This window comes from Myotis lucifugus, unplaced genomic scaffold, assembly GCF_000147115.1.
Source record: "Myotis lucifugus unplaced genomic scaffold, Myoluc2.0 scaffold_1, whole genome shotgun sequence".
Classification (NCBI taxonomy): Eukaryota; Metazoa; Chordata; class Mammalia; order Chiroptera; family Vespertilionidae; genus Myotis; species Myotis lucifugus.
The window spans coordinates 5,645,704-5,657,167 of NW_005871049.1; the positions used below are offsets into that span (position 1 = coordinate 5,645,704).

An 11,464-nucleotide genomic window follows, 5' to 3' on the forward strand; every position below is an offset into this window, starting at 1 on the left:
CAAAAAGAACAAAGAAATATAAAGGATCCCCAAACAAACCAAAAAAAATCAAACACATATATACCTCATCCTTCCTCTGCAAACATTGCGATAAGGGTAAGTGGGTCTCGTAAACGAACGGAGTAGTTCCGAGATCTAAAAGTCTTTCTCCTGTTTCCGTCCGCTCCCCTCCAGCCAAACGAGTGCAGGACAAGGAAAAAATAAGAAAAACATGTACGTTGAGTAAACCCGGGGAATTCTGCGCTATGCTCTATCTTCTCCTCTTTCTACTCTACCCCTGTTCAACCCTCCCCCAATGTACTTCAAATTTGAATACAATTTTGACTCCCCCAAATTTATTGGTCCTCTGGTATCTATGGGGAATGGGTTCCAGGATCCCTCATGGATATCAAAATTCAAAGATGCTCAAGTCCCCTTGAGAAAATGGCATAGACCAATGCATACAGTCAGTCCTCTGTATCCACAGACTCCCGACCGTGTACTGAAAAAGAGTACAGGTATTTATTTTTTAAAAAAATCTCCATGTAAGTTGACCCGTGCGGTTCAAAACCTGTGTCCTGTGTTGTTCAAGGGTCAAGACAGAGAACTAGAAAGCGGTGTCATTATAAATACTTGGTTTAAGGGGAAAGTGCCAATAAGAAAGCTAGCCCCTCGATGGGATGCAGAGCAAGGCTCTGAATCCAGGTGAGAAGAGCAAAGGGCAAAATAAGGAGACAGGGCTCCTAAAACCTCTAAGTTGGAAGTCTAAACAATGGTCTCAGAAGTAGAGACCGGGGCAGAAGACCATCCCCTATAACAAGGCCAACGAGTGGGGTGAGGCGGGGGCGGGGCACATGACAGCAACAGGGAAGCTCAAAACCCAGGGTTCATCCATGGGAACCAGTTCCAGGCCTGAGGAGATTCTCAGGAGCTCAACATCCGCAGAGCTGCTGCAGATCTTAAGTCTGTGAAGGTGTATACAGTTATTCTATTATCATGGATGCAACTACTACCATGGATGAACTTCCTGCCTAGGGCAATGGGGATGAGTGAGCCTGCAGGTGGAGACTGCAGGACCTGTGAGCGAGGGATGAGGCCAGCTTAGGAAACAAGGTAGAGCTAACACCGTGAGAAGAGCTTCAAGACTTTGAGTCTCGGGTTCTTGTGCTTTGGTCTCCCAGCACTTTATAAGGAAATAACATCCTCCTTGATGTATTCCAAGCTCATCCATTTTCCTAGACTTTTACTATCTAGTCTAGCAGTTAATTCCAGGTCTGACAAGATACACACCAGTGCAGTTGATCAGCGAGATGGAAAGTCTAAAAGGAGTTTAATTAGCAGTATGTCCGACAGTCTTTTCCACCTATTAGTGGAAAAGATCCAAACTTTAATTATAACTAAACTAACATTCTCTTCTGAACAAAATGAATGTTTCTAATTCCAAGGGGACACAACAAGGAGAAAACGCCCAGCATGCAGCTTTTATGATTGACTTCTCACAATTTTCTCCTATTAACAAGTCACTTTATAGATGGTCTTCATTACCTAGATAGCAGCAAGGAACACAACGCCTTATTCTGAGTGTAGCCCAAAGCCCATTAGTTTGAAAGTGTCAGTGTTTTATGGTTTTAAGAAACTGTATAAATTGCACTTGTTTGTGCAAGTTCATTTTCCAAATGTGTGAACACAAATGTCTATCGTCTCTGAGGAAAGCTCATGCTGAGCCACAAGTGGGTCGGACAATTGAGCTCTCAGCTAAGCAGCAGCCTCTGCCAATTGCCATTTTGGTAAGTGGTCCTAAATTTGATACAGGGGCAAATATTTTTTATTGTTTTCCCAGGGGGAGAAAGCTCTTTTCACAGAGCTTGGACCAGCAGAGATTTTTTTATTTTTATTTTTTGGGTCTTGCTGACATTGCTTTTTTCCTTTTTACACAAAATAATCTGAGGCTATAATTCTTAACTTCCTTTGTTAAAACTATACTAAAGGCCTACTAACCTGTATCCTTAAAGCCCTGCCTTATTTTTACTCCAGATATCATTAAAATCTTTCTCCACTCTCCCCTCAGCTCTCCTTTCTCTGGCAGCATGGTAATTCATTGTTTGTATTCCCAAAGAACTCCCCAGGGAGGCCAGCTCTGGAATTTCGAATTTCAGGTATAGTGCTTGGAATTAGTATGAAGGTTAAGGTCTTCAGTCTTCTTAGTCATATCTTTCAAAACTATTTTAGATCCAACATAGCTTCAGAGAAGCTATTCCAATTTAGGAATAAATCTTCTGAGTATATCCCTGATTAAAAATTAACAGCTTGGAGCTGGACAGTTAGAGCATCATCCCATACACCAAAAGGGTACGGGTTCAATTCCCAGTCAGGGCACATACCTGGGTTTGTGTTTGTTCCAGGTCAGGATGGCTATGGGAGGCAGCCAGTTGGCTTCTCTCTCACATCAATGTGTTTCTCTCTCTCTCTCTCTCTCTCTCTCTCTCTCTCTCTCTCTCTCTCTCTCTCTTCCTCTTTCTCTGATATCAATGAACATATCCTCAAGTGAGGATTTTAAAAAATCGAGCTCTCATTTTTTACAATTGCATGTGAATATAAAATAGCTAGCACAAGGGGCCCAGTGATGGCACTCTTCTCTGTCTTGCCTGTGATGGTGACCCCATGAATCTGCACGTGTAGTCAAATGGGACAGCACTAAATGCAGGTGCACACACATGTACATATAAATGAGTCCATATAAAACTGATTAACTAAAATAAGGCTGATGGATTATATCAGTGTCAATTTCCTGGTTATGATATTGTACTATAGTGTTGAAGCAGGAATTTTAGGAAAATATAGGCAGGCTTCGGGATTTTTTTAGAATTGGGGTCCATGGAAAAAACACAGGGAGAAGGTACATTTCCATAACACAAGGAAGCCAGGTGCAGTTACATCTCCATAAGACAAGGGAGCAGCAACAGTTGCATTTACATAAGACAAGGGAACTGGAAGTAGCCAAGAAAGGTCTATATTTACAAAATAAAGAGAAGGAAGCCCTTCGTTCAGATGGAAAAGAAGAAAGCCCAGAGGGAATAGGGGAACAATGGGTAAGGAGGGTGGAAAACCTCACTTGTCCCATATGAGGTTCAACCTTTGAGCCCAGGAGTTACTATAGTAACCAACTCGAAGAGGAATATTGACCAATCAGAGGGGATATCAGGACACAGTGCAGCCTTTATAAGCCATGGGGAAAAAGAACTCAATGGGACCCTTTTCCCCCTCCATACTTGGGAGTCCATTTTGTGGGACTCTTCCCTCTCCCCACGTGGGAGTCTGTACTTGTTCTTCAATAATCTCCACCTTTGCTATACCACTTTCTGCCCATGGATTCATTCTTCGATTCTGGCAGACAAAGAATCCAGCAGTCCAAAAATTTGGTATCAGTGTCACAAGATGCAACCACTGGGGAAACCTGGGTGAAGGATCGATAGATCCCTCTATATTATTTCTTACAATTGCATGTGAATATAAAATTATCTCAAAATAAAATTTTTAAAAATCATTAACAAATTGTACATTTTGGGATGTTTCTAATATCATTGCCTAAAATTGGCTATTTCCCAAAATATTTAAAAGACCATGAAAATGTGCAACATAACTAGTCACAATCACCTTTGCTCTGTCCCTCCTGGATGCATGACTATGAATTGCCACTACCAGTAAGGGAAGCCCCAAGCCCACAGCAGAGACAGTACCTGTCATTTTTAATTTTCTGATTTAAATAAAAGGTAGCCTGGTTTTGATTATGTGCCTGAGTTTGTCAACCACAGGGTCTCCAGTGGGCTTCTGAGTTTTCCAAGGTAGACTCATCAGTCATTCTACTTTCAGTTGTGTATTCAGAAGTGCCAACTCACAGCCATACAGAGGGATGTCCTATATTGGTGTCGCAAACTCGCACTCTCACAGCCACAACCAGTCACAGAAAAGCATCTTAGAAGTGGATGTCTTCCTAAGATATTAAAAGAGAGATTTCCTTTCATTTTTCTCTTGCATTTTTCCAAAACTAATTTTATGGCTTGAAGCATGTGAATAGGAGAAATGGATGAGTTGACTAGTAAAAAGAAGTTGTCATCTAAATTTTCTAACATTGTAGTGAGATTCCATTTTAATACTGTGAAATAAATTTTTTTTTAAATTTTTATATAGTGCCCTGGCCAATGTGGCTCAGTTGGTGAGCATCATCCCATGAACCAAGAGGTTACCAGTTCGATTCCCAGTCAGGGCACATGCCCAGGTTTGGGGCTCAATCCCCAATAAGGGCTGTGCAGAAGGCAACCAATCACTGTTTCTCTCTCTCCCTCTCCCTTCCTCTCTCTAAAATCAATTTAAAAACACACACACACATATATTTTTTTAAATTTTATATCCTAGTTTCTGCTTCCCTAACTCTACAGTCTTTAACAGTCTTCAAATTAACAGACACAATCTCACTTCATCTTCAAACTTGAAACATAGGAAGCTTAGTTTCTTTCAAAGTAATATCCCATCCTACAAATGTTGACACCTTGCAAAAGGTTTGGCTTCAAACTTCTAAACTGATATTAATCAGACCCGCTCAACCAGAATTATCTAGGACTTGAAAAACAATGGTAGACTGTGTCTAAATGTTTTCCAAAGTTGTGCATTCCAGAATACATCACAGAACTACAGATTCAAGGAAAATGCTCAGCACTTGCAGCTGCAGGAGAGTGGATGACTTTTTCAAAGGCACTTCATAGATAATGTGACCCAAACAGACACCTACACAGAATACCAATTCTGGTGTGGGAAGAAAAATAGCAGGCTGGGATTTGGCTGTTTGTTTTCTTCACTGGGATCTATTTCCAAACACCATTTTCTTCCCATTTCTCATAGTAGCCGTTATGATTCCAGAAATAATGATAAACAATACAGTAAGTCCCCAGAACCTGGCTCTCTGTTCTCCAGTGATCACCTGCAAGAAACAACCATCTTATCATCCATCCTGAAGCTGTGTGGAAGAGTAAAAGCAGCAACATTACCTCAGGCACTGTAAATGTGTAGGATAAAAAGTATCAGCCTGGTAAACCTGCTATAATGTGAACTCATTATAGGGAAAGTTACACAAATTGCTGGAAAGTCTAAAGTACAGGCTAATTTAAAATAAGGTACTGTTACTTTTATTTATATAAAATGTACATTTAAGTTTATGTTTATACTAGAGGCCTGATGCATGAAGATTCATGCAAGAATGGGCCTTCCTTCCCCTGGCTGCCAGCACCGCCTTCGCTCTGGCCAGAGCCGCCTTTCTGCCTTCCCAAGCTGCCCAGAGGCCCAGAGCAGCTGGGGTGGTGCGGAACACCTGTGTCGCTCAGTGCCTGCTTATGCAAATTAACCTGCCATCTTTGTTGGGTTAATTTGCATAGTCGCTCTGATTGGCTGGTGGGCATAGCGGAGTGACACCAATTTGCATGTTTCTCTTTATTAGTGTAGATGGGCTATATGAAAGAGTCTCAGCCAATTTATAGCAACTTTTCTGTTGTTATTCCAAATTGCTTAGATGTTGTATCCAATGCCCGATTTAACACTGCAGAGTATGCATAAACTAAGAGCATAATCTGTTTTAATAACTGCATAGAGGTGATTTTTCATTACCATAACTTTTCATTCTGTTTGTTTCCTTTATGTCAATGGAAAGCCTGTGTTGGATAAACTAGAGGACTATTTGCAAGGAAAAACATGAAAACATTTATTCCCTTACGTAGTTTTAACATTTCTCTCTCCAATTTTGTTTACACTAGTTTGGGGAACTGTTTTTAAATAGGGCTTCCTCCTACATAGAAAGCCTTTTACCACTCCCATGCCCTCTAAAATCATGCAACCTCAATAATGAGTTTTGATCCTAGCCTAAACAAGACAATAATGCTGATTTTTCCCATCATTTTCATCACCTGGGGCATTAAAGAAAAGCACTTGGTTTCCTATTCCCACTTCCTGAAGAAGCTCAGTGCCTGTGCATTCTAATGCCAAGGCCGGATCAGCAAGAACTGGCTCATCTCCAGGTTATTTAGAGAGATGTGCAAGAAGGTGTGGCCGACATCTGCCCACAAGATGGCTCCTTTGGGAAGGGTTAAAGGCAGACTATCAGTCTCCTGCCACTGTTCCCAGCATTTGCATCAGTCATGGGAAGTGATGTCACACACCTGCAGTGCACATGCAAACTGTAAACACTTCACTGACATTGAATTTGAGTCTCCCACCCAAAACCATGCCCAGCTGCCTCATACTGGGTTCCTCGGCTGCCAAGCTTACAAGTCTTCATAGCACTGAGAAAATGGATGGTTGTATGCTAACAATAGTTAAGTCAGTTCAAGTTTTATACCACTAAGCTGGTGGCACAAAACTTGTTTTTTACTGATTACTTCTTACTGTTTCTAGAATAACAGAGGTGGAGTTGAAAGAAATATTAAGGATTATGCAACACAGTACTCTCGTTTTACAAATAATTAAATCACAACCTTACTATATCTTCCTTTCCCATCAGAGTCAAAGGCAGGGGCTGGGATTTAAAGTACTTTTCCATTCCTAGAGTTTAATACCTAGCAGATCCTCAAGTTTGTTAAACAAATGGATGAATGGGTGGATAAATGGATGGATGGATGGATGGATGGATGGATGGATGACTTAAAACCATTTCACAGAGCCATTCTGGATTACTTGAAACAGTAGATGTGGGTAATTTATTCAATTTTTCTAACATTGAGTTAATTTATACATTAAATGAAAATAATAATAGTATCTTGTTCAAAGGATTGTTGTGCATATTTCTTGAAATAGTGCTTTTCAAAAGTTCCATACAAAGCCAGGCACATAGTGAGGATTCCATACATATTAGCTTGCTGTTATTTTGATAGTGGTTGTATATCACCTTCCATGTTTCCTTGTTATTTCACTCAACCAACCTCTTGGTTCATGCCACATAGGCGTCAAGAGCTTTACCCCTCACCTGTGGTCTTTCTCTCCTCCCATAGATCTACTGTCAGTCTGGGTGACATCAATTCATCAAGCCCTATCTTCACACTTCACAATTCATCAAGCCCTATCTTCACATTCACTGGTCTTTCATCTTCAGTGACTTGCACTTTTATCTTTCAGTGATATATGTCCCATGGCCATACACAGACATTCTCTCTGGAACCAGTCTTCCTGGATACATATTCTAGCTCTATTAGTAGTTGTGGCCATGTAACCGGCGACACAGGCTTTAGTTACCTCATTTGCTAAATAGAATGATAAAGACACTTACCTAGCAGTATTTGCTATAAAATAATAATCAATTATTGTTGGCTCTTACTATTCTCAGCACCCAAATGACACCACCTCTGAAATATTGAACCCCAACACTAATAGGTAATGCGTGGACACTTCAGTTATTCCAACCCTTTCACTACTGTAAATAAGCCATAGCAAAAACCATAGACTAAATCAAATTACTAAAAGTAACCAAATAGTTTCAAAATATAATCTTGGGTGCCTCAAAAATAACAATGATGATAAGAATAACAGTTTACATCTATTGATAATATACTAGTATCTGGCCCAAAAGTGTACCAAAATAAGTATATCATGTGAGTTATGAGCATTTGCTATGTACAGGAGAAATTTGAAGTGCTTTCCACGATGGGTTTTGCATGTACAAATGAGAAAACTGAGGTTCAGAGAAACTCAGTAACTTACCCAAATTACACATCTAGTATACAGTATCACAGCTGGGATTCAAACCCATAGACTTAAGGCCCCATTGACAATTCAGTTCATACATGGCAGAGGTGGGATTTAGAGCCAGCTAGTCTGGTACCAGAGCCTATGCTCTTAGTTACTTTGTCTCTCTCTCCACAAATTACTAATACTCCAGAATATATACATACATACATTTGTTCAATCATATATTCATATCAAACCATTTAATTCAGAGAACAGACTGACAACTGTCAGAAGCAGGGGGAGGGGAGGACCAGGTAAAAAAGATGAAGGGATTAACCAAAAATAAAATACTCATAGACACAGACAACAGTATGGTGATTACCAGACGGAAAGGGGGGTGGGAGAGGCAGAAAAGGGTAAAAGGGGGATAAATGGTGATGGAAGGAGACTTCACTTGAGGTGGTGAAAAAACACTATTTAATTCCAACAAATTTGCTTTTGGCTAAACTTAATGTTCGTTTCAGCCCCAAGAGCCCTGTCCTTCAGGGCCAGTGCTAGCCTCTATATGCAGGGACCTTTCATGTAAACTCTTCCCTGGCTTACACAGTTGGGGCCCTCAGCCTCAGCATGTCTTTACTGTCCTGAAGAATCGGTCAGTTCACTGATGGGTGAAGACCTGTATCCAGACCTAATTGAGCCACCGATGGCACAATTTCTGAGTGCCACTCTGCCTCCACGGAGTCCGCTCATTTTCAATACAACGATCAATGTGGTAGGAGCAGGTTTTTCGCCACCATGGAGCAGAGCCCTGAGCTATACAAGGTCCAGCTTGTAGGTGACAACTTCAAAGGCATTCCTTCTGGAGTTTCTAGGCAGGCATTGTCTCCAGGTACATCTTTGCTAAGGCCATCTGGCATTCATTTTTTAGATTCCCCTCCTGAGTTCTCACCAGGGCCACAAAGGAAAGGAAGTAATAATTTTCTGTGGCCACCACAGTTCCTAAGGTGGAGTCACCTGATAGTTCTATAGAACTAAGTAACCATTTCCTGCTGAGTTGTGCGCTAGGCTCTGGAGTGAGAAGTCAGACAACGGATGAGAGGGGAGGCAGCAATTCAGTGGCCATTTGGGGTCTTCTGATTTCCTGGAGCAGGAATGTGGGAGTTGGGATGAAGAGGGGGCAGTCTCAGCCTATAATTCAGCAGTAATCATTAATGATAATCTTGTTGAACACACTGTCATTCCTTTATCAGCTTTTTCCTCTATTGCAGGACAGCACACACCATTACAGAGGGGAGATGATTACTTCCACAAAACATTTCTTTTTGTGTCAAGAACAATAAAGGACAGCTGGGTGCCCCCCAAAGATGGCGGCGGCCGCGGCTGCGCTCTCGGCACCGGAAAAGGGCGTGGGAACCGGCAAGTCATGCGCATGCGTGCTATCAGGGCACGCCCACTCCGCGGATTTGCAACCCTCTGAACTCTCGTGAGAGCGGTGTCTGCGGGTGGGGAACTCTCGTGAGAGCCCTGTCTGCCGGTGGGGACCTGCTGTTGTTCTCACTTTCCGGCATGGCGCTGAAGGTGGCCATGGCTGTTGGCGGCCCAGCGAAGGCAGTGCTCAGGCCGGCCCTCCTCTGCCGTCCTTGGGAGATTCTGGGTGCCAACAAGACCCCCCGGAGGAGCATCTCACAACAAACAATTCCTCCCTCTGCTAAGTACGGCGGGCGGCACACGGTGACCATGATCCCAGGGGATGGCATTGGGCCAGAGCTCATGTTGCACGTCAAGTCTGTGTTCAGGCACGCGTGTGTGCCGGTGGACTTTGAAGAAGTGCACGTGAGCTCCAGTGCTGACGAGGAGGACATCCGCAACGCCATCATGGCCATCCGCCGAAACCGTGTGGCCCTGAAGGGCAATATTGAAACAAACCATAACCTGCCACCGTCCTACAAATCCCGCAACAACATCCTTCGCACCAGCCTAGACCTCTATGCCAACGTCATCCGCTGTAAGAGCCTGCCAGGAGTGGTGACCCGGCACAGGGACATAGACATCCTCATTGTCCGGGAAAACACAGAAGGCGAGTACAGCAGCCTGGAGCACGAGAGTGTGGCAGGCGTGGTGGAGAGCCTGAAGATCATCACCAAGACCAAGTCCCTGCGCATTGCTGAATACGCCTTCAAACTGGCCCGTGAGACTGGGCGCAAGAAAGTGACAGCCGTGCACAAGGCCAACATTATGAAACTGGGCGACGGTCTCTTCCTCCAGTGCTGCAAGGAGGTGGCAGCCCGCTACCCCCAGGTCACCTTCGAGAATATGATTGTGGACAATACCACCATGCAGCTGGTGTCCCGGCCCCAGCAGTTCGATGTCATGGTGATGCCCAATCTCTACGGGAACATTGTCAGCAACATCTGCGCAGGGCTGGTCGGGGGCCCTGGCCTTGTGGCTGGAGCCAACTATGGCCACGTGTACGCTGTGTTTGAGACGGCTACAAGGAACACAGGCAAGAGTATTGCCAATAAGAATATTGCCAACCCCACGGCTACGCTGCTGGCAAGTTGCATGATGCTCGACCACCTAAAGCTCCACTCCTACGCCACCACCATCCGCAAGGCTGTCCTGGCATCCATGGACAATGAAAACATGCACACCCCAGACATTGGGGGCCAGGGCACTACGTCGCAAGCCATCCAGGACATCATCCGCCATATCCGCATCATCAACGGCTGGGCTGTGGAGGCCTAGGGTGTCCCTCTCCCAACCCCAGCACCCTGGCTGGCTTGTACGGCAGACCCAGAATAAACTGGCTTCTGGCTTCTGCCCTAAAAAAAAAAAAAAATAACAATAAAGGAGGTAAAGGGGATGGAAAGTAATTAAAAGTATATGTGATTTTCAAGAGAGCATAGACCTAATAAATATGGTATTCATTCTTTCCACAATATTTCAATGCATTGAACTGTATTCATAGTGTATTTTATCATTAAAATGTGAATTTTTATCATTCACTAGCTCAGTATTCTTGAAAAATTCTCTTATTCTTTTTGATTTTTGGTTTTCTCTTCTGTAAAATAAGACCATTTCTCTACCTGATCTCAAACAAAACAAAAAAAAAAACAAAAAAAAAAAAGATCACCCAGCCCTCTCTGAGAGACTTCAATAAATTTATCTTGATTTCACCTGAGTTCAACTTACTCCAAAATCTGTTTGGATTATTTGGAATCAAGTGCTAAATCAAATGGTTCAAAACTGTTATCAGATTGCACAAAACATTGGAGACCAAAATGATATTAAAACATCAAAATAATTCTTTCTTCAGCATAATTTTTGCTTCCTGAAGAATGGTTGCCAATAGTTAAAAAGAAGAAACTGAGACCCGCCAACTGTCATTATTGCAGTGTTTAAGGAGATACCCAGTTATCATTGGCAATCCTGAACCCCAGCTCTGCCTACTCACATTAAAGGCCTGCCACAGGGTGGTTGAAATACACATACGCAGTCCTTCTGCACAGTCCCTAAACAAACAGAAAATTTTATTATATTTTTACTCCTTTATAATATCCCGCTTAACAGAGCATGACACACCAAAAAAAGAAAAAACATATGCATTCACATCAACTTCAGACAGTGCCTGTTATGTGCCAGCCCAAGGCCTACATTCAGATAAAGGACATTTCACAAATCCCCTGACTTGAGTGTTCTCCTGTTGGCTTTTCCACCATAGTCACTATTTCTAATTCTTCTCGGTCCACAGGTCGGCTAGAGTGCGGCAAAAACCACAGAA

General features: G+C 42.8%; 1 protein-coding gene across 1 annotated transcript; it reads left to right on the forward strand.

Annotated features, from left to right (window-relative positions):
* The first annotated feature begins 9,228 nt into the window (after nucleotides 1-9,228).
* Nucleotides 9,229-10,483, forward strand: LOC102435877 (isocitrate dehydrogenase [NAD] subunit gamma, mitochondrial). Its single transcript, XM_014454898.2, has one exon. The coding sequence runs from the start codon at nucleotides 9,250-9,252 to the stop codon at nucleotides 10,426-10,428; it is 1,179 nt and encodes a 392-aa protein (XP_014310384.1). The 5' UTR covers nucleotides 9,229-9,249; the 3' UTR covers nucleotides 10,429-10,483.
* The last annotated feature ends 981 nt before the right edge of the window (nucleotides 10,484-11,464 follow it).

Excerpts from the sequence above, each read along its gene's own strand:
- LOC102435877 (XM_014454898.2), top strand. The coding sequence starts at position 9,250 with ATGGCGCTGAAGGTGGCCATGGCTGTTGGCGGCCCAGCGAAGGCAGTG.